The 24,745-nt window shown below is 42.4% G+C and overlaps 1 protein-coding gene across 2 annotated transcripts in view; it reads right to left on the reverse strand.

Moving 5' to 3' along the window:
- The window catches only part of LOC138675501 (zinc-regulated GTPase metalloprotein activator 1B-like), a 241,759-nt gene that overhangs the window by 61,798 nt on the left and 155,216 nt on the right, over positions 1–24,745 (reverse strand). For both annotated transcript variants that reach the window (XM_069763812.1, XM_069763805.1), the window contains one exon: positions 12,234–12,282. In XM_069763812.1, coding sequence (XP_069619913.1) covers positions 12,234–12,282 — 49 coding nt within the window. The remainder of the gene's footprint in view (positions 1–12,233; positions 12,283–24,745) is intronic.

Raw genomic sequence — 24,745 nt, forward strand, 5'->3', positions numbered from 1 at the left:
CTTGAACGTTTTTTCGCTACGACGGTCCGCCAAATACCGTCGCATCCAGTGCACGACGTATGGAACGTGTGTCCATACGTCGCGATGCGTCTGTAATACAAGTCTATGTGCAAAAAACGCATCCTGCGGGCAACTTTGCAGGATGCGTTTTTTGCACAGAACGACGCATTGCGGCGGCCCCTAAACAACGGAAGTGTGAAAGAGGCCTTAGCCATACAGAGAGACTCGGGAGGGACTGAGATCTATTTGCCTCTTGGTGCGCACATTGTCCTAGAATAGACTCCACATACAGAGCCACTAAGTGCTAGAAGAGCAGAATCCCCCCCCCCTCCCAAGTGACCCTATTTTGGAAATTATACCCCTTTAGGAATTTTAACATATTTCGGATGACAGGGTAATGTGACGGCTTGTTTTTTTGCGGGACGAGAGTTTACATTTTTATTAGTGATAGGAAATGAATACACCATAATAAAACTCGATTTACCCAATCTACCTCATAACCCTTTAACCCTCATCACAGCAGAATAGAAAACCAAAATATGCCAGCAACTTGATCATTCTAGGATTAATAAGTAATTACTAAGCAAAGTAGCGTTTACAGAAGCTACTGCAGTATTTGCAGAAGCCACTTGCCCTGGTCATGCTGCCCTTTAGGTCAGTGTGGTCTGGGGTAAGAACCTTGAACATCAGCCACTTGCGTTGCATCTTTTTCTATTAGCATAAACACATAGAATCATTTTTATGTAACCTCTAGTCATATTCTGATTGGTTGCTAATTGTTTGTACTGTAATATGATTGGTTATATGATAATCTTCCTAAGACCCTCCTACTTGTACATCCTTCTGTAATTTACTATAAGAATTGTACCCCAACATAATGGAGGCAGTTCTGTTCTAACATTGATCAGAGCTCTTGTGGCTACAATAAACCTTTCTTTAATCCAATATAAGGTTGTGATGTCATCCTTGGGAGCCTAAGGGTATGTTTCCACATTCAGGAAACGCTGCATTTTTGAAGAGACAAGCAGGAACGAGCAGAGCAAGCGGATATAGGCAAGTACTAGCGGAAACTGGTGGTGGCTTAAATAATAAGTGTCTCCCAATCATTGGCTAGGGACACTTTAGGAAGGCGCGCAGTCTCTTTAAGAGGAAAGGGAGTGCGATCCCTAAACAAAGTGCCCAGTTATCTGCGCAGACCTCATGCAGCAGAAACAGGAGGAGGGAGTGTGGGACAAGGGCCGTGGCAGTAAGTCAGCGTCCCTACTGGAGGAGTGAGAGAGCATGCAGGGACGCTGGAGCTACAGTACCCCCCCCTCCCCTCTTTACACCCCCTTATCTTCAGGCCAGCAAGAAATTTCTCCAGGAGGAGCAGGGCATGAATGTTGTCCCTCTCCTCAGAATGATTTCCCTTTTACCCTCTTAATGGCTAGAATATTCTATACCTCGAAAATATCTTCAGTGCTGACAGGAGCATGAGTGATACCTGGGTCCTTGAAGAAGGGACTGAAGACAACAGGCTTGAGGAAAGACACATGAAATGAATTGGGGATTCGTAGAGAAGCCGGGAGTTTGAGCTTGTAAGCTACAGCATTAATCTGTTTGAGAACCTTGAAAAGACCGATGAATCGAGAACCCAATTTATATGAGGGTAGCTTGAGACGGACATATTTTGACCAAAGTCAAACCTTATCCCCAGGACGAAAGAGAGGCGAGTCCAGACGTCTCTTGTCTGCGTGTGTCTTCATCCATCTGGAAGATATCATTAAAGAGATCCTGGTGTCTTCCCAGATCTTAGAGAAGTCCTTTAGGAGAGTTTTAAAGGCAAGAATGTCGGTGGTAGTAGACACAGGAAACAGAATATTGGGTTGTTGACTGAACACCACAGAAAATGGGGATTTAGCAGAGAATTCACGCACATGGTTATTCTATGACAATTTGGCCCAAGTTCAGCCCAATCACTGTGGTGAGCATTGATGAAGTGCCGCAGGTATTTGGTCAGGATCTGATTAACTCGCACTACCTGGACATTGGACTGCGGATCATAGGCAGAAGAGAAGTCCAAGGTGACATTCAGCAGTTTGCAGATAGCCCTCCAGAAGCTAAATGAAAATTGGACACCTCTATCAGAGACAATACGGAGAGGTACCCCATCGAGGTGAAAAATATATTGAATTAATTTGTCAGCAAGGATAGGAGACGACAGAAGGCGAGGTAAAATGGGTCAACGCCAGCAAGAAAAGGAATATGCAATATACATTTTTTAGATCATTTGCATATTCCTTTACTTGCTGGCAATATTTAAGCACAATTGTTTATTTTCTGATTACTTGCCCTTTTGTCTGGAGCTCATCTCCAATTGCAGTTTATCCGCTTTACTGCGACCCTTATACCATGCCATGTTATTTTCTATTGGGGTTTTCCATATATTAGGTGCTATTAGCAGCATGTTTACCTCTCGGGTGCCGCCTATAGCATATCTGTTACACCCATTTACTTGATGCAATTCTCAGAGATGTTGGAAGCTTATTATACCATGTTTCCATGTTTTCAGAGTTTTTTAACTAGTTTTTTGTCCATGTTATCAATAAAGTTGTATGAATTTTGATTGCATTAAATCAGGTGAGCACACCATTTTTTGTATTGGTCTTTCTCTCTCTCAGTATGTACCTTGATTTCCATAGAAGGTGTAGCACCCTAATGGAAGATTTACTTATTTACTCTATATTGTACTGATTACATCGTGAGTGCAACCTAATTTCTACACACTCAATTTTCCAGGCGAGCTCAGAGGACAGAGTACGGAATTAGACATTGTACGGGCCCATTGTGAGGTTTCCCTGCCGCAGTCGGAGGAGAGAAGATGCTGTTGAGGAAACACAGCCAGGCTCATCAAAGACATTGGGGAAGGTTTCTAAAAAAGTCTTGAGGTTCTAAACAAGAGGACCTCCTCTTTCCCACAGGGAATAGAGCCATGCCAGAGCTTCGCCAGTAAGGTGAGACATGATAAATGGCACTTTGGATCTATCAGAAGTGAACTGGTGTGCCAAAAGTTCAAAGTGCAGCGTGTATTGATTGATGAACCCCGGCATAGAGAGGGATCACCGTTATAGTGTGGTGGATACAACAGATGGGGTCGCAAACCAGGAACATAGTCGGTATTCTGGTGCGTCATGACTGGGATTGTTGCAGCTTGAGCAGGGGTGGATGCGGCTGCAGATGTCAGTGTGTCTAAATCGATGGCCGCTGTGCGCAGATAGGAGATGAGTTTGTCCTGCTGGCCTTTCTGGTGGGGGACCTCCTAGTACAGGTCAGAGACAGAGGAAGCTTAAGAGCCAGTGGATTCTAAAACCTGAGCAAACTGTAATGGGAGTGGTGGAACCACTGTGCACTGTGCCGTGGTCCGAGGAAAGCCTGGAGGGGAGTAACTAGTTGAACACCTGACCCTTTACTAGAGCCCCTGATGGTGGTGTTAGACTTTGCTCCAGATGGACTCCAGGTGCTACACCAGGATGAACCCCACAGGGACAGTAATCTGGAATGGCCAAGAAGAAAAGGCTCAGCTGGTACAGGTGGGTAGGGCTGGTATACAGACTGGCTCGGCAGGTGCAGACAGGTATGCTGGAAAGCACAAGCAGGGGCAAGCAGGAACAAGCAGAGCAAGCAGTTACAGGCAAGTACTGGCGGAAACAAGCGGATACTGGTGAGTACACACAGACAGGGGACCTGATAACTAGCAAGTGTGCAGACTAAGAGACAAAACATGTTGATCAGGCACATCCTATCAGGTGGAGGTGTCTTAAATAATAAGAGTCTCCCAGCCATTGACTGAGGACAATTTAGGACACTGCACGCTGCCCTAAGAGTGCGCGTGCCCTAAGCACAGTACCTGGGGATCTGTGAGCTGTGAGCAGACCATGGGCTGCAGCAACAGAAAGAGGAAGGCGTGCGGGACGGGTGCAGCGGCGGTAAGTCAGCGTCCTAGAGTGCGCAGGAGATTTGGTATGATCAGACCATGCTCCTTCACAGTCAGACACAGCCTTTAAACAACAAGGGCACATTTATAAGATTATCTCAGCAGAGGAACATTTTTTTTAAATACATCCAGTTGCCGAACTTATTCAAATATCTATTGATTAAAATGTTGATTAAAATGAACTAAATTCATCTCTCCTTAACCCCTTAGTGACAGAGCCAATTTTTTTAAATCTGACCAGTGTCACTTTATGTGGTAATAACTCTGCAACGCTTCAACAAATCCCAGTGATTTTGAAACTGTTTTTTCGTGACATATTTTAAAAAATATCAAAAATTTGAGAAAAATCTAAAAAAAAATTAGCAATTTTAAAAATTTGAATGATTATCCCTTTAATCCAGATAGTCATACCACATCAAAACATTAATAAATAACATTTCCCACATGTCAGCTTTACATCAGCACCATTTGTAAAATGTTATTTTTATTTTTTTTTAGCATTTTAGGAGGTTTAAAATTGTAGCAGCAATTTTTCATTTTTTTTAAAGAAAATTACTAAATTTATTTTTTTAGGGACTTATCCATGTTTGAAGTGACTTTAGGGGTCTCATATATTGGGAAACCCCCAAAAGTGATACCATTTTAAAAACAGTACCCCCTGACATATCAAAAACTGCTGTCAGGTAGTTTATTAACCCTTCAGGTGCTTTACAGGAATTAATGCAAAGTGGTATGACAAATGAAAATGTGTATTTTTACCACCTAAATGCCTTTAACTTCTGAACAGGTTACAACAGCCGTCAGACTCTAAGGCCGCTATTTGGCCATGAATTGCCATCACAAGCATCAGGACCACGAAATCATGATCTGAGGGCACCAATTTGGATAAAGAGGAAGCCCCCACACTCTGTTAACCATTTATAATGATGTAGTCACTATTTACAGCAGCATCTAAGAGGGTAAAGAGATTTGGATGGCGCAAACACTGATCGTGGCTGATGCAGAAAGTTGTCAGCTATAGTGTACAGCCGACAGCTGCGGGATTGTCACCTGTATGGGGAGGCTATTCTCTTATATGTAAGGTCAGTTAAAAGGCGTATTGGCCGTCATTAAGGGGTTAGGGTACCTTCACACTGAGCAACTTTCCAACGAGAACGACAACGATCCGTAACGTTGCAGCGTCCTGGATAGCGATCTTGTTGTGTTTGACACGCAGCAGCGATCTGGATCCTGCTGTGACATCGCTGGTCATCGCTAAAAGTCCAGAACTTTATTTGGTCGTCAGGTCGGCGTGATTCGTCATGTTTGACAGCAGAAGCAACGATGCCTGCAATGTTTTTTCACGGAGCTAACAACCAGTGAGAACGATAAGTACGTCACTGGATCGCTCCTGCATCGTTCTGGAGTTGCTGTGTTTGACATCTCTACAGCGACCTAAACAGCGACGCTCCAGCGATCTAGTTTAGGTCGGATCGTTGTCTATATCGCTGGAGCGTCGCTAAATGTGACGGTACCTTTAGACCTGCACAAAATAGAAATTAAATTATATCAGAACTCATTTAAATTTTTTTTTACATAAATGATAATAAAGAGGTTTCTGATGAGAATTTCTGAGCTGCCCACAAGGCGCTAGTCAGAGGTGTATTTCTCATAATGGCATTGGCAGCAAAAAAAAAACAAAAGTGCATAGCTAAGGAAATCTTATCCCAGATCTCCATTTTGAAGGAAACCCATAAAAAACAAGTCTCCATGGAACAATCGGGTAAACTGGCATCAATGAGAAATGAGTTGAGGTCCATTTTGTTGTTCATGAAAAAAATGTGTTTAGATGCAGAACCAGATAATATGCTATAGAAGACAGAGCTGGCGCCCTCCTAGCCCGTAGAATTAAAAAGAATCACTGCTAGATCTAAAATAGAAAATTTGGAGGACCAATAAGGGAAAAATATAGCAAACCCAATGGAGATTGCAAATTCCTTAGCTGCCTGCCTACTACACTAATCTTTATAATCTTCAAACAGATTTGTCTTTTCCCCAACCACAAATTCAAGATATAGAAAAAATGTTCAACTGAATCAATTTACCCGAAGTTAATGAAGATCAATTACAAGATATTAAAGCTGCTTTTTCTGTAAAAGAAATCATATCCATAATCAGAGCTACTAAATCCCTTTCCACTCCTGGCCCGGATGGACTCCTCAATGAGTACTACAACATCTTTGCATGACAATTATCTCCTTATTTACTTAGGGTACCGTCACAGAGTGGCATTTTGATCGCTACGACGGCACGATCCGTGATGTTCCAGCGATATATCCGTGACGTTCCAGCGATATACTTACGATCTCGCTGTGTCTGACACGCTCCTGCGATCAGGGACCCCGCTGAGAATCGTACGTCGTAGCAGACCGTTTGAAACTTTCTTTTGTCGTCTAGTGTCCCGCTGTGGCGGCATGATCGCATGGTGTAACAAAGGTGTGCATGATATTGTATACGATGTGCGCATAGTAACCAACGGCTTCTACATCGCAAATACGTCGTGAAGTTATCGCTCCAGCGTCGTACATTGCGAAGTGTGTCCGCAGTCTACGACGCTGGAGCGATGCTGGAGCGTCACGGATCGTGCCGTCGTAGCGACCAAAGTGCCACTGTGAGATGGTACCCTTAGGTTCTTCTCCCATTGGCAAAAAGAGAGTAATATTGCTCCCTTGTACCTAGAAGCAACTACCAAAACCTGGTAAAACTACCAAACATGACAATTTTAGACCAATCTCACTGCATAACTTGGATCTTAAGGTATACTCAAAACTACTGGCATTTAGAATTAATAGGGTACTTCTTCACTTGGTTTCCCCAAACCAAATTGGATTTGTCCCAGGAAGGAGGGCCAAGAATGGGACGAGATAAATGTTGGATCTGCTTTATGTTGCTGAAAAATCTGTTGCCCCCAGTGCACTTCTGTCTCTGGATCCTGAAAGATCTTGTAAGGATATAAAGGGGATACAAGTGGAGAAGGACTCCCACTCTATAGGGTTTTATGTGGATGATGTACTGTAATAGTGACCTGTTCAGTCCGCTCTTATTAGATATTCTCGACTCATTTTCTAATATATCTTATTATAAACTTAATGCTCCTAAATTGGTGATTCTTCCTATAAGCTGTCCAAAACATCTAATAGATCACTTGAAAATATCCCTCCCTTTTACTTGGGCAGAAACAAGTATTAACTATTTGGGACTAGATCTAATCACTCATATCTTGGACCTGACTAAAGTCCTTCAACCAGAATTAGATAGGATTTCTAAGCTAGAACGCTCATGGATAGCTAGGATCCAAACTTGTAAGATGTTATTCCTTCCTAAAATACCATATGTCCTTAGATGTCTTCAGTTACCTATTCCTAAAGCTACATTACTCAAACTACAATCTATGCTGTTAAAATTTATTTGGGCTAATAAAAAAAAAACAAGAATATCCCCAAAAATGTCACATTATAAGCCTCAAGATGGAGGTATTGGAATCCCTAGTCTAGTCCTATATAAAAAGGCATGTTTAGATGATGAAATGAGAGAATGGTGGAATTTAGAATAGACTAGAAATATATACGGTAAGCCTTAACCAATCAGGGACACATTTCCTGAGCATGCCCAGTAGGTTATTTGAAAATGCAGTGCACATGTTGCAGTCAGCTGACAGATTTCTTTGTATTTTCTTCTGTATTGTTTATAGTCAATCACACTTGGCCTGGAACATACTGCATATATTTATGGTATATTAGTAATGTTTTATGACATGTTTTCTATAAGAATTCTATTTATTGGTGGCTATGTACAGCTGTTTTATAGTGGAAGATCATAATTTTCCTACGCTGTGTAGCCCTTGTCTGAATGTGGAATTTGATGGCAAGTGCTATCTCCTTGTTTGGTGAATTGGTTGGTCGCAGGATGCCCCACTACTGTGACGGTATGAATCCATTGAAATCCAAGGGGGAAATCTTGTGGGAACAATTCAGTTTCCCTGCAGTGCCCCCACATGGAGAAATTTAGTATTACACAATTTTGAGGAGTGCACACATATACAAATGCATCCCATGCTAAATGCATACCATATTAGAAAAGCCTGTTAAAAAACAATTAATATTGCTACTTATTATATATGACCCAAGCTAATTTTCAGCGACAGTTTACAGAAGGAACATAGCGCAAAACTATACACAGTATAAAAAATATAAAAAATGAATTTCCTTTGTTCTACATCTCTGTGCTCCCTGCTGTGTCCATGCACATTGTCACTTAGGTAGGTGAGTATAGCACCCTATACACATTGGACTAATGCCAGTCGATATCGTGTCCGGAAGCCAACAAATTGGGCATAAAAAGTAAGGAACAGCAAGCCTTAACCCATTTATTTCTGAGCAACAGACATGAAGAGCTCCCCATGCAAATCAATTCTGAAATTTAGTAAGGAGGAAGGAGAATGGGGCTCTAGTAGCCCTTACAATGGCTTACAAGTGCCCTCCGCACAGCGGGTGGGGAGCTCATTTAACTGGGATAGAATTAAAGTGAAATAACAAAAACATCCCAATCATTATGATGCAAGGAGCCTGACTCAATGCCTAAAAGCCAGTTTTTCCCAGAGTGAACCAGCTATATACACATTACTTTGTTAATACAAGGGAACCATTGAAAAAGCGTAGGAAAAATTCCAATATGGGCAGACGTGAAAAACTAGTATATTTAAAATCACAACACTGGCCCTGAATGATAGCCAACATTATTGTATGCAAATAGTCAAGTTGATCAGCATGTGGCTGCACTGACAATGGCTCTATTGTTACAGAAGATGAAAACAGTGTACACAATGCAGCATATTCTAACCTAATCTAATCTGAATTGTAACCACGTTTTAGTGGAGAGGCTCTGAAGGTGAAACGGGAAATGGTTGGTAACAGAATCCTGATACCATAGATATGTTAAACCTGACTGGAGCGTCGAAGTACAGCAATGGTACACGTTGATAAATCGCTTCTTTGAAACACCATTCCCTACTACGGTATATTTGTATCGCCTACTTATCTTCATGAGTAGTAATGTAAGGGCTCATATTTTCGGCCCGAGTGCTCTCCGACAGCACTAGCACCAATGTTACTAAATGAGGCAGTGCAGATGAGCAATGTTTTTCAATGATTGAATCTGCGGGTGAAACAAAAAAATCGCAACAATCACAGTTTCTTCTGTGTGTTGGATGAAACTCACCCATTCAAGTCTATGGATGTGCAAAAAAATCGGATGCTATTAGGCAATTTAGTGAAAGGAAGTCCGCCTGTGTACAATCATGGTCTAACATGGTCTGTTAGCATATACACACCTTTTCTGATTTTCTGAAAAGCCACAGAGGCTGCAACACCATTAAGTAAGAGGCACCACTAATCAAACAACACCATGGAGACCAAGGAGATCTCCAAAAAGTCGGAGAAAGTTGTTGAGAAATACAAGTCAGGGTTGGTTTCTAAAAAAAAATATCACAATTTCTAATGATCCTCTGGCGCGCCATCAAATCCATTATCATCAAATTGATAGAACATGGTACCACAACAAATCTGCAAGAGAGGGCCGCCCACAAAAATTCTCAGCTGGGCAAAGAGTGCATTAATCAGAGAAGCAGCACAGAGACCAAAGGTAACCCTGAATAGCTGATGAGTTCCCAAGCAGAGACTGGAGTATCTGTCCATACAACCCTTGTAAGCGTACACTCCATAGTGGTGGCCTTTATGGGAGAGTGGGCACAAAAAAGCCTTTACTTATACACAAAAACTGTAAGCCTTGTTTTGAGTTTGCCAAAAGACATGTGGGAGACTCCCCAAGTGAATGGAGGAAAGTGCTGTGGTTAGATGGTTAGGTGAAACCAAAAGTGAGCTGTTTAGCCACCAAGATAAGCGCTATGTTTGGCGCCAAAACAACATAGCTCATCTCTTTAAGAACACCATCCCCACAGTGAAACATGGTGGTATCAGCATCATGATATAGGAATGGGAAAAATGGTCCTAGTTGAGGGGAAGATGGATTGTGCGAAATACAGGGATATTCTTGAGCAAAAATGTTTCAGTCTGCCAGTGATTTGAGACTGCGATGGAGGTTCACCTTCCAACAAGATAATGACTCAAAGCATACTGATAAAGCAACACTTGAGTGATTTAAGTGGAAACGTGTAAATGTTTTGGAGTGGCCTAGTCAAAGCCTAGACCTTAATCCAATTGAGAATCTGTGGTCAGACTTGAAGAATGCTGTTCACCAGAGGAAACAAATTTGAAGGAGCTGGAGCAGTTTAACCTTGAGGAATGGACAAAAATCCCAGTGGCAAGATGTGGAAAGCTCATAGAGACTTATCCAAATCAACTTGCAGCTGTAATTGCTACAAAAGGCGGCTGTACAAAGTACTGACTTTATGGGAGTGAATAGTTTTGCATACTGAAGTTTTCAGCTATTTTGTCCTATTTGTTGTTTGTGTCACATTAAAAAGAAAACCAAATGTTCACAATTGTAGGCATGTTCTTTACATGAACCGATGCAAGCCCTAAAAACCAAGTGAAATTTCAAATTATTAGGTAGCAAAACACGGAAAATGCCAAGGGTGGAGGGGGGTTGATGAATACTTTTGTAAACCACTTTAAGTAGATTAGAGACTGATGGGACATGCTATAATGATGTGATGTTGACACCCTTATAGACACTCTTAGGCCTCATTCACACATCAGTATTATTGATCAGTCTTTTATCAGTATTTGTATGCCAAAACCAGGAGTGTCTCCAAAACACAGAACACGTGTTAAGGTACCGTTACACTAAACGATTTACGAATGATCACGACCAGCGATATGACCTGGCCGTGATCGTTGGTAAGTCGTTGTGTGGTCGCTGGAGAGCTGCGCTTAGTAACCCGATGTTTACCCTGGTTACCATTGTAAAAGTAAAAAAAAAAACAGTACATACTTACATTCCGGTGTCTGTCACGTCACCCGGCGTCACCTTCCTGCACTGACTGTCAGCGCCGGCCGGCCGTAAAGCAGAACACAGCGGTGAGCTCATGACGTCACAGCTGTGCTCTGCTTTACGGCCGGCAGGCGCTGACACAGTCAGTGCGGGAAGCTGACGCTGGGGGACGCGACAGACAACGGAATGTGAGTATGTACTGTTTTGTTTTTTTTAACTTTTACAATGGTAACCAGGGTAAATATCGGGTTACTGAGCGCGACCCTGCGCTTAGTAACACGATATTTACCCTGGTTACCAGTGAACACATCGCTGGATCGGCGTCACACACGCCGATTCAGCAATGACAGCGGGTGATCAGCGACCAAAAAAAAGTCCTGATCATTCCCAGCGACCAACGATCTCCCAGCAGGAGCCTGATCGTTGGTCGCTGTCACACATAACGATTTCGTTAACGATATCATTGCTACGTCACAAAAAGCAACAAAATCGTTAAAGAAATCGTTATGTGTGACGGTACCTTAAGTCTTTCAACTATAGTTTTGCTCTGTAAGTTCCACTACTGGTTTTTCTATACTAACCCTGATGAAATACTGACCAAATGTAGTGATGATGAGTGAATGAGGCCTTGGATAGCACTTTGCAGCTACAGATAAACCTACTTGCTAAGAGTAGGATATCCAGGAAGCTATGCATTGTTATGTATCTGATTGTGTAATGCTGTGCCTTTAAAATGAAGGCTGTCATTACAATGAAAAAAGAAATAGTGACTATCCCTCAGCAAGAGACCCCTGAGCTGCCATTGTATGCCTCCAATACTATTATGCACTTACAAAAAAAACTTCCACAGTCTAGGAAGCCTATTCACATTGCTTGATTTGCAGCTGATAAGAGCTTAAGTGCCAATACAGGATCTTACAAATGGGGAGGAAATTATTATTGGCATTCTGTAGAAACAAGTAAAGCACAAAAGCTTATTCTAAAATCAGGTCCTCAGAGACTATGACAATCAGATGTAAGACTGGATACACATTATACCTTGTAACTGTTTCGCAAAAATGGAAAACCCTATTCTTGAAAGCCTTAATATGGATTTTTTCATCTAAAGTTACTATTTGTATTATTGCCACACTTCTATTTAATGGATGGCCATTAATAACTTGCTTTATTTAGATCGTTAATTACTATAACAAAGTTCTACAATCACAGAAGTACATTTACTATTGTTAGAAGAAACATTATTAAACAAATATGTAATTGTGCCACATACCTTATCCAAATGTGGATGACCACCAGTGGTGATCAGCTTCTCCTGTAAACTACAAAATATAAATACCGTACATTATGACTTCGTTATATGATTAATGTTTGAACTACACAAATGTGATTCATGCAAACCTTCACTTAAAATGAAAAATAACTATTATTGAGCTCTGACCTTTATGAATTATGAGGTGATTTTTGCTGCCCAAACAACGGGCACCATGAGTCAGAGAAAGGCTCCATCAATACAAATATACACTTCATAACATTACAACATGAAAAAAGAAAAGTCGACAATAATGAAGATCACAGGATGGATAGATAAAGTATATTAATGATATGTGAATAAAGTAACAAAAATTAAAACAAATCTTCAAAATATCTCAATTTATTCAGTATCAAATGTGTGTACTACAAGCAGATATACACACTTTTACATACCTTGGCGTGTTATTAATGAGGTTATCAATAGCTGTCTGAGGAATCTTCTGCCACATTGAATGCACTTGGCCACACAAATCATCAAGATCCACTGCTGGCAGCTCCCTTTGCAGTTCCTAACCATAGATGATGCAGATGTGCTAGAGACAAGTCTTGAGATGCTGCAGGTCATGGTAGCATGCTACGGCCATGCAGGCTGCTAACAGTAGCAAAAAAACACATGACCTGGAGTTGTCGTATTGAAAAATGGCACCCAGGACACTTGTCCGTACCAATGGTTCCATGCACAAATCAATGCAATGCCAAGCGGCTATTGTACCTGGAATGAAAGCAAGAGAGGTCTGGCTAATGTACATGAACCCACCCCACAATATAATCCCAGACAGGTGTGATGTTCTCTCATTATGGTCTCTTCATGGAGTTGACAAAGTGGTCTCCCGATGGGAGATCAGAGGCTGAAATGGAGGACTATGCTCTTTTGCGATGAGCCCACCAGCTATTGTCTTGAATACAACGATAGCTGCAGATTGGTCTGGAGATCATGTGGGAAAAGCTACAAAGAAGGCTTCACTAGGGAACATCACACCGGTCCTAATCTTGGGATTATAGTGTGGGGTGACATAACAAATGGTAGCTGGACCTCTATATATTTCCTGCCAGGTACACTAGCAGCTCGGCGTTATTAGTGGTCATGATTTGGTCATGCAACCAGTGGTCTGGCAATTTCTCCAAAGTGTCCATGGAGCCGTTTTTCAACACTTCAACAATAGGCTACATGTTGTTCATGCTACTGTGAGCAGCCTTCATGGTCTAAACATACTATCATGGCCTGCAGCATCTCTAGACTTGTCTCCCCACCGAGAACATCTGAGATCATTGGCCGGCAATTGTCAGCGAGGCAGAACATTCCTCAGACAACCATTAATAATCTCATTGCTATGATAGCATGCCAAGGCGTGTAGGTGCATTACTGTGCATGGTGCTCACACTTGAAGAAATTTTACTTCTAAGCACCTCTATTTGAAGCTGTACATTTTCTTTCTGCAAATTTACTTGACATTCTGCAGCAACGTGATCCTGTTCTTCATTTTGCCGAAAATTATCTGGATTAGTCTCAAGGGTAAGCTGAGTTCTTGGTCTTTTATTCTGTTCACAGTCGATACTCAATAAATTCATTTGCTTTGAAAATTTTGTTCCATTTTTTCATAATTTCTCTAGCATTAAATGGGTTGCCTGGTTCAAATCGATAAGTCTGCAGTCAGTCACTCTGTGTGACTGTAGACCTATGAATCCCCCCAGAGCACGCACTGTGTGTGGTGGGGATTTGCAGTTTTCTGAGCAGGGACTGGAAGGAAAGGAATGCATTATACATACACCAGGAGAGAGCCCATCTTACACTTGTAATGAGCGAGGCTGAGCCCTCTAGTTGGCCACAAACACTGCACGGTGCGAGATCGCACCCTCTGGATGGGCTCTGGCCGGGAGTATGTATAACGAAAACATATATACTCAGCAATTCAAATCTGAGCAGTTTGCTCTAAATTACTCTGACTAGTACATATATCCACCATCTAGCGTAGCCAGCTTCTAAATCTGATAAAACTTAACCTTTAATTTATATGATAAAAAGACAATAAACAGACAAAAAATTATGAAGTGCTCAAAAATACCAGTGCATGTAATAAAATGGTACAATCTCACCCAATTGTTGTTTCCTGATTTTCCACCATTCATAAAGGATCAGGACAGGTGAACTTGAAGTAACGAGAGGAAAAAAATATTGGGGGGGGGGGGGGGGTCTCGGGGTCTGACTTCCCTGTCGTGCCCTCTGCAAAAAGACTCCCGCCCTGACAAGGGCAGTACCCAAGTATAGATCTACTACACGGTGCCCATGACAAATATAGCCTCCCTGAGTAATGTGTCTTCCTTTCCCAACGCGTTTCCTCCCCTGTTCAGGGGGTTCATCAGGGGAAATAGTTCAGAATCATAAAGGTCTCCTGCAGTGGCAGCTCTGACCTTCCTATATGAAAAGTGTCCCAGTGTGAGGGTAAAAGATCTCTCTCTCAAATAAAGCCTGCTGTCTTTATATAGGGAGTGGGCGGTACTTCTGCTACCATGGCGTCTGTCATCACTTCCTACTGTGGGTTAAACGTTCCCTTTCATCAGGAGTATAAATCATACCAGACACCCAATTAATAGCGAAGCCTCTTATTTAATTAGACATCACTTGTATGATACCCTTTTTTTGTAAATCATACTCCTTCCCACAGGACGCAGGAGTGCTATCCCCCATCCACTAAGGGTATTAAGCCTACATGTCCACCAGCAAGACGCAGATGCGCCGCTGTTACCCCTCTACAAGGCTTTATCCAGAACTGGCAAATCCATTAAACCACATACAACTTACCAGCAATTTAAGGCTGATACGCTGGCACCTGCAAAAAAGGTTGTCTCCAGTGACATACCAACTTTCTATTTAAATCGCATATGCAAACAGCAGCAAGACGCTGATGCACCACTGCTATTCCTCAACAAGGTCACACTCAGAGAAAAATCAACTATTAGGCCATACTTGGTATTAAAGAGACTGCACCTGCCCCTTGACATGACAGGGAGAACATCCTCTTTACCATAAGAGCCACTCATAAATCCTGGATTAAGTGCGACTTTAGAGTAAGACCCGGGAGGGTCGAAACGTCAATCACATTGAGTCGCTTGTACAATTGTTCAATAAGTGCCTACTATTTGATCTGTCACATTTGATTGATTTCTGTTTTTCACCTGAATAAACTAGCAAGTTTCAAAAAATTCTTTTGTTTCTAAGATATTCCACACAGGGAGTGCGGTGGATTTTAATAATATTGTTATTAGACCTTACGGTCTGTCTCACCAGCACCCCGATCTAAATTTAGAGTGCATGCCAAATTAGATATACAGTATTTATGTCAAGCAAATTCAGGCAGGGTAATGCCATCGAACTAGTCATGGTAAGTTTGACTTGCATGATTCGGACTGAATGACAGGTCTCTCCCGATACACACATACTGAGGAACCTGTCAGTAAAGCAGAGCTAAGAGAAAAGATGCATATAGGACCGGCCCCCATTGACTAGCTTACCTAGTCATATTGTTCTCAGCTACCTATTCAAAGCATGGATATTTGTAATGATGGAGCCTGTCTGATTCATGCTGCCCAAATTACCAGGTTCCCTTAAAATATTAAGAAATTAAATGGTATGCGCTACAGTCAAGGATATTTTTTCAAAAGACAGGGATTGTTATAAAGCATCGATTCCCAAGGATCCAGCACATGCTGCTCTGGTGATCTTGAAACAAAGTGGAAATGATAATGTCCCGTTCTTCAGTCACTTGACTTTCCAGGCTTGTAATTGGAGTGGTAAGTAACAAGACATCATAGGGTGTGCAGTAATTGGCATGCCATGCTAGACACCTCACCGCTGCAGCTACTCCCAAACCTCAATGGTCAAGAAAAAGACAACATTGCTTATTATAAATAAGAGTGTGTGATCCAGCTTCTCCACGTTGAAGTAGCCAGTGAATCCTCGGCTTGGATGAAAAAAAAAACCACTCCTGCTCATTGGTAGCAATAGGAAAAGCCCTTATCCAGATGCACAACATCTGACAAATTGTAAGTTAAATATTAGAAATTAGGACCATCCCGATTAGAATCTCCATCTATTTGCTGCTTTATTATGTGCACTGCTCCCTGGTACCACATTTGACTATTCCATTGTATTATACATGATTACATATGCCTACATGTTTTGCTACTCAAGTCACGACGGACTCAGGTGCGTTGTTACACGGTTCTTACATGTTTTCATTGGTTTTGTGTTATGGTGTCAATAGAATTGTATTTTTTCATTTTCATATATTAGGTGTGCACATTTTATATGCATTGGCCTTTCTCCTCTGATGTGCCTGCTTCTTAAGACTTCATACATTATGCAGTACCCTTTTTGTCTTACATATACTCTTGGACATGTTTAGTAGTGCAACCTACCCTCTACATATCAGATTAGGGTCCTCTTGACATAGTCGAACAGCTTTTGCATTTTTTTTCATCAAAATTATGTTAACTAACTACCCTATATTATTTTCATGCACTATTGCTGTTTATTAATTTATATATACAGACACTGCTCAAAAAACAAAGGGAACACTTAAACACAAACAATGTAACTTCAAGTCAATCAAACTTCTGTGAAATCAACCTGTCCAGTTATGAAGCAACAATGATTGTGAGTCAATTTCTCCTGCTGTTGTGCAAATGGAACAAAGGACAGGTAGAAATGATAGGCTATTAGCAAGACAACCCATATAAAGGAGTGGATCCGCAGGGGGTGACCACAGACCATTTCTCTGTTCTCATCCTTTTTGGCTGTTGTTTTGGTCACTTATGAATTTTGACATTGCTTTCACCCCTAGAGGTACGGTACAATTGCAGGAGTCCGTGTCTACAATCCACAGAAGTTGCTCAGGTAGTGAAGCTCATCCAAAATGACACATCAGTGAGAGCTCTGGCAAGAAGGGTAGCTCTGTCTGTCAGCACAGTATCCAGAACATGGAGCAGAAACCAGGCGACAGGCCAGAACACCAGGAGATTTGGAGGGGTTGTAGGAGGGCAACAACCCAGCAGCAGGACCACTGCCTCCTCCTTTGTGCAAGGAAGAACAGCAGGAGCAGTCAGAGCGCCCTGCAAAATGACCTCCAGCAGGCCACTAACATGCATGTGCCTGTTCAAACTGTCAGAAAAAGACTCCATGAGGGTAGTATGAGGGCCCAATGTCCACAAGTGGGTGTTGTGCTTACAGCTAATACCATGCAGAGAGATTGGTATTTGCCAGAGAACACCAAGATTGGCAGATTCAACATTGGCCCTTGTGCTCTTCATGGATGAGAGCTGGTTCACACTGAGCACGTGACAGAATCTGGAGACGCCGTGAAGAACATTCTGTTGCCTGCAACATCCGCCAGCATGACAGGTTTGGCAATGGGTTAGTAATAGTGCAAGGAGGCATTTTTTGGAGGGCCTCACAGCCCTCCATGTGCTAGCCAGTGTTACCCTGACTACCATTAGGTACTGAGATGAGATCCTCAGACCCATTGTGAGACCATATTCAGTTTCACTGGGCCCTGGGTTGCATCTGATGCATGTCAATGTTAAGCCTCATGTGGATAAGTGTGTCAGCAGCTCAAGCATGATAAACATATTGATGGTATGGACTGGCCTGCCGCTGTTCCCCAGACCTGAATTCAATCAAGCACATCTGGGACATCATGTCTCGTTCCATCCACCAACGTCACGTTGCACCACAGACTGTCCAGGAGTTGACTGATGCTTTAAACCAGGTCTGTGAGGAGATCCCTCAGGAGAACTTCAGCCTCCTCATCAGGACCATGCCCAGGCATTGTAGGGAGGTCACACACACTATTGAGAATCATTTCCTTGTCTTTAGACATTTCCACTGAAGGTGGATCATTCTGTAATTTGACTTTCCACTTTGATTCTAAGTATCATTCCAAATCCTGGCCTCCATGGGATATTAATTTTTATTTACATTGATCATTTTTATGTTTTATTGTTCTCAACACATTTCACTATGTAATTACTAAAGATTTGCAACTGTAATATTTAATTCAGTAATACCTAGAATGTGGTATTGTAGTGTTCCCTTTAGTTTTTGAGCAGTGTGTATATATTGACAAATGCCAATCGCTCTGCACGGTGTTGGGCTGTAAGCACAACACCCACTTATGGTCTTTGGACCCTCATACCACCCCCATGGAGTCTGTTTCTGACATAGCTATATATGTGTGTGAGCACTTTTCCTACATGTTTCAGACTGAAATAATAACATACCAGAACCGATCATACAGTCATGGCCAAAAATATTAACACCCCTGCAATTCTGTCAGATAATACTCAATTTCTTCCTGAAAATGATTGCAATCACAAATTCTTTGGTATTATTATCTTCATTTAATTTGTCTTAAATGAAAAAATACAAAAAGAATTGTCCTAAAGCCAAATTGGATATAATTCCACACCAAACATAAAAAAGGGGGTGGAAAAAAGTATTAGCACCATTCGAAAAATCATGTGATGCTTCTCTAATTTGTGTAATTAACAGCACCTGTAACTTACCTGTGGCACCTAACAGGTGTTGGCAATAACTAAATCACACTTGCAGCCAGTTGACATGGATTAAAGTTGACTCAACCTCTGTCCTGTGTTCTTGTGTACCACATTGAGCATGGAGAAAAGAAAGAAGACCAAAGAACTGTCTGAGGACTTGAGAAACCAAATTGTGAGGAAGCATGAGCAATCTCAAGGCTACAAGTCCATCTCCAAAGACCTGAATGTTCCTGTGTCTACCGTGCGCAGTGTCATCAAGAAGTTTAAAGCCCATGGCACTGTGGCTAACCTCCCTAGATGTGGACGGAAAAGAAAAATTGACAAGAGATTTCAGCGCAAGATTGTGCGGATGTTGGATAAAGAACCTCGACTAACATCCAAACAAGTTCAAGCTGCCCTGCAGTCCGAGGGTACAACAGTGTCAACCCGTACTATCCGTCGGCGTCTGAATGAAAAGGGACTGTATGGTAGGAGACACAGGAAAACCCCATTTCTTACCCCAAGACATAAAAAAGCCAGGCTGGAGTTTGCCAAAACTTACCTGAAAAAGCCTAAAACGTTTTGGAAAAATGTTCTCTGGTCAGATGAGACAAAAGTAGAGCTTTTTGGGCAAAGGCATCAACATAGAGTTTACAGGAGAAAAAAAGAGGCATTCAAAGAAAAGAACACGGTCCCTACAGTCAAACATGGCGGAGGTTCCCTGATGTTTTGGGGTTGCTTTGCTGCCTCTGGCACTGGACTGCTTGACCGTGTGCATGGCATTATGAAGTCTGAAGAATACCAACAAATTTTGCAGCATAATGTAGGGCCCAGTGTGAGAAAGCTGGGTCTCCCTCAGAGGTCATGGGTCTTCCAGCAGGACAATGACCCAAAACACACTTCAAAAAGCAGTAGAAAATGGTTTGCGAGAAAGCACTGCAGACTTCTAAGGTGGCCAGCAATGAGTTCAGACCTGAATCCCATAAAACACCTGTGGAGAGATCTAAAAATGGCAGTTTGGAGAAGGCACCCTTCAAATATCAGGGACCTGGAGCAGTTTGCCAAAGAAGAATGGTCTAAAATTCCAGCAGAGCATTGTAAGAAACTCACTGATGGTTACCGGAAGTGGTTGGTCACAGTTAGTTTGGCTAAAGGTTGTGCAACCAAGTATTAGGCTGAGGGTGCCAATACTTTTGTCTGGCCCATTCTTGGAGTTTTGTGTGAAATGATCAATGTTTTGCTTTTTGCTTCATTCTCTTTTGTGTTTTTTCATTTAAGACAAATTAAATGAAGATAATAATACCAAATAATTTGTGTTTGCAATCATTTTCAGGAAGAAACTGAGTATTATCTGACAGAATTGCAGGGGTGTCAATACTTTTGGCCATGACTGTATAAAGTGACTATATTCATAGGGGATACTCTAATAGAGCAATATGATATACATAAGAACCAAAGAAAAGAGCTTTTAACCCCTTCATGACCCAGCCTATTTTGACCTTAAAGACCTTGCCGTTTTTTGCAATTCTGACCAGTGTCCCTTTATGAGGTAATAACTCAAAAACGCTTCAACGGATCCTAGCGGTTCTGAGATTGTTTTTTCGTGACATATTGGGCTTCATGTTAGTGGTAAATTTAGGTCAATAAATTATGCGTTTATTTGTGATAAAAACGGAAATTTGGCGAAAATTTTGAAAATTTCGCAATTTTCACATTTTGAATTTTTATTCTGTTAAACCAGAGAGATATGTGACACAAAATAGTTAATAAATAACATTTCCCACATGTTTACTTTACATCAGCACAATTTTGGAAACAAAATTTTTTTTTGCTAGGAAGTTATAAGGGTTAAAATTTGACCAGCGATTTGTCATTTTTACAACACCATTTTTTTAGGGACCACCTCACATTTGAAGTCAGTTTGAGGGGTCTATATGGCTGAAAATACCCAAAAGTGACACCATTCTAAAAACTGCACCCCTCAAGGTACTCAAAACCACATTCAAGAAGTTTATTAACCCTTCAGGTGCTTCACAGTAGCAGAAGCAACATGGAAGGAAAAAATGAACATTTAACTTTTTAGTCACAAAAATTATCTTTTAGCAACAATTTTTTTATTTTCCCAATGGTAAAAGGAGAAACTGAACCACGAAAGTTGTTGTCCAATTTGTCCTGAGTACGCTGATACCTCATATGTGGGGGTAAACCACTGTTTGGGCGCACGGCAGGGCTTGGAAGGGAAGGAGCGCCATTTGACTTTTTGAATCAAAAATTGGCTCCACTCTTTAGCGGACACCATGTCACGTTTGGAGAGCACCCGTGTGCCTAAAAATTGGAGCTCCCCCACAAGTGACCCTATTTTGGAAACTAGACGCCCCAAGGAACTTATCTAGATGCATAGTGAGCACTTTGAACCCCCAGGTGCTTCACAAATTGATCCGTAAAAATGAAAAAGTACTTTTTTTTCACAAAAAAATTCTTTTAGCCTCAATTTTTTCATTTTCGCATGGGCAACAGGATAAAATGGATCCTAAAATATGTTGGGCAATTTCTCCTGAGTACACCAATACCTCACATGTGGGGGTAAACCACTGTTTGGGCACATGGTAAGGCTCGGAAGGGAAGGAGCGCCATTTGACTTTTTGAATGAAAAATTATTTCCATCGTTAGCGGACACCATGTCGCGTTTGGATAGCTCCTGTGTGCCTAAACATTGGCGCTCCCCCACAAGTGACCCCATTTTGGAAACTAGACCCCCCAAGGAACTTATTTAGATGCCTAGTGAGCACTTTAAACCCTCAGGTGCTTCACAAATTGATCTGTAAAAATGAAAAAAAACTTTTTTTTCACAAAAAAATTCTTTTCGCCTCAATTTTTTCATTTTCACATGGGCAGTAGGATAAAATGGATCATAAAATTTGTTGGGCAATTTCTCCCGAGTACGCCGATACCTCATATGTGGGGGTAAACCACTGTTTGGGCACTCGGCAGGGCTCGGAAGGGAAGGCGCGCCATTTGACTTTTTGAATGGAAAATTAGCTCCAATTGTTAGCGGACACCATTTCGCGTTTGGAGAGCCCCTGTGTGCCTAAACATTGGAGCTCCCCCACAAGTGACCCCATTTTGGAAACTAGACCCCCCAAGGAACTTATCTAGATGCATATTGAGCACTTTAAACCCCCAGGTGCTTCACAGAAGTTTATAACGCAGAGCCATGAAAATAAAAAATAATTTTTCTTTCCTCAAAAATGATTTTTTAGCCTGGAATTTCCTATTTTGCCAAGGATAATAGGAGAAATTGGACGCCAAATATTGTTGTCCAGTTTGTCCTGAGTACGCCGATACCCCATATGTGGGGGTAAACCACTGTTTGGGCGCACGGCAGGGCTCGGAAGGGATGGCACGCCATTTGGCTTTTTAAATGGAAAATTAGCTCCAATCATTAGCGGACACCATGTCACGTTTGGAGAGCCCCTGTGTGCCTTAACATTGGAGATCCCCCAGAAATGACCCCATTTTGGAAACTAGACCCCCAAAGGAACTAATCTAGATGTGTGGTGAGGACTTTGAACCCCCAAGTGCTTCACAGAAGTTTATAACGCAGAGCCATGAAAATAAAAAAAAAATTATTTTCTCAAAAATGATCTTTTAGCCTGCAATTTTTTATTTTCCCAAGGGTAACAGGAGAAATTTGACCCCAATATTTGTTGTCCAGTTTCTCCGGAGTACGGTGATACCCCATATGTGGGGGTAAACCACTGTTTGGGCACACGTTGGGGCTCGGAAGTGAAGTAGTGACGTTTTGAAATGCAGACTTTGATGGAATGCTCTGCGGGCGTCACGTTGCGTTTGCAGAGCCCCTGATGTGCCTAAACAGTAGAAACCCCCCACAAGTGACCCCATTTTGGAAACTAGACCCCGAAAGGAACTTATCTAGATGTGTGGTGAGCACTTTGAACCCCCAAGTGCTTCATAGAAGTTTATAATGCAGAGCCGTGAAAATAATAAATACGTTTTCTTTCCTCAAAAATAATTATTTAGCCCAGAATTTTTTATTTTCCCAAGGGTAACAGGAGAAATTGGACCCCAATAGTTGTTGTCCAGTTTCTCCTGAGTACGCTGATACCCCATGTGTGGGGGTAAACCACTGTTTGGGCACACGTCGGGGCTCAGAAGGGAAGTAGTGACTTTTGAAATGCAGACTTTGATGGAATGGTCTGCGGGCGTCACATTGCGTTTGCAGAGCCCCTGGTGTGCCTAAACAGTAGAAACCCCCCCACAAGTGACCACATTTTAGAAACTAGACCCCCCAAGGAACTTATCTAGATATGTGGTGAGCACTTTGAACCCCCAAGTGCTTCACAGACGTTTACAACGCAGAGCCGTGAAAATAAAAAATCATTTTTCTTTCCTCAAAAATGATGTTTTAGCAAGCATTTTTTTAGATTCACAAGGGTAACAGGAGAAATTGGACCCCAATAATTGTTGCGCAGTTTATCCTGAGTACACTGATACCCCATATGTGGGGATAAACCACTGTTTGGGCACACGACAGGGCTCGGAAGTGAGGGAGCACCATTTGACTTTTTGAATACGAGATTGGCTGGAATCAATGGTGGCGCCATGTTGCGTTTGGAGACCCCTGATGTGCCTAAACAGTGGTAACCCCTCAATTCTACCTCCAACACTAACCCCAACACACCCCTAACCCTAATCCCAACTGTAGCCATAACCCTAATCACAACCCTAACCACAACCCTAATTCCAACCCTAACCCTAAGGCTATGTGCCCACGTTGCGGATTCGTGTGAGATATTTCCGCACCATTTTTGAAAAATCCGCGGGTAAAAGGCACTGCGTTTTACCTGCGGATTTTCCGCGGATTTCCAGTGTTTTTTGTGCGGATTTCACCTGCGGATTCCTATTGAGGAACAGGTGTAAAACACCGTGGAATCCGCACAAAGAATTGACATGCTGCGGAAAATACAACGCAGCGTTTCCGCGCGGTATTTTCTGCACCATGGGCACAGCGGATTTGGTTTTTCATATGTTTACATGGTACTGTAAACCTGATGGAATACTGCTGCGAATCCGCAGCGGCCAATCCGCAGTGTGGGCACATGGCCTAATTCTAAAGGTATGTGCACACGCTGCGGAAAACACTGCGGATCCGCAGCAGTTTCCCATGAGTTTACAGTTCTATGTAAACCTATGGGAACCAAAAATCGCTGTACACATGCTGCGGAAAAACTGCACGGAAACGCAGCGGTTTACATTCCGCAGCATGTCACTTCTTTGTGCGGATTCCGCAGCGGTTTTACAACTGCTCAAATAGAAAATCGCAATTGTAAAACCGCAGTGAAATGCGCAGAAAAAAACGCGGTAAATCCGCCATAAATCCGCAGCGGTTTAGCACTGCGGATTTATCAAATCCGCAGCGGAAAAATCCGCAGAGGACCAGAATACGTGTGCACATACCGAAACCCTAACCCTAGCCCTAACCCTACCCCTAACCCTACCCCTAGCCCTAACCCTAGCCCTACCCCTAACCCTACCCCTAACCCTAGCCCTAACCCTATACTAACATTAGTGGAAAAAAAAATTTCTTTATTTTTTTATTGTCCCTACCTATGGGGGTGACAAAGGGGGGGTCATTTATTATTTTTTTTATTTTGATCACTGAGATAGATTATATCTCAGTGATCAAAATGCACTTTGGAACGAATCTGCCGGCCGGCAGATTCGGCGGGCGCACTGCGCATGCGCCCGCCATTTTGGAAGATGGCGGCGCCCAGGGAGAAGACGGACGGGACCCCGGCAGGATCGGTAAGTATGATGGGGTGGGGGACCACGGGTGGGGGGACCACGGGGGGGGGGGGATCGGAGCACGGGGGGGGGGAATCGGAGCGCGGCAAGCGTGGAACGGAGCACGGGGGGCGT

This window comes from Ranitomeya imitator, chromosome 1 (assembly GCF_032444005.1).
Source record: "Ranitomeya imitator isolate aRanImi1 chromosome 1, aRanImi1.pri, whole genome shotgun sequence".
Lineage (NCBI taxonomy): Eukaryota > Metazoa > Chordata > Amphibia > Anura > Dendrobatidae > Ranitomeya > Ranitomeya imitator.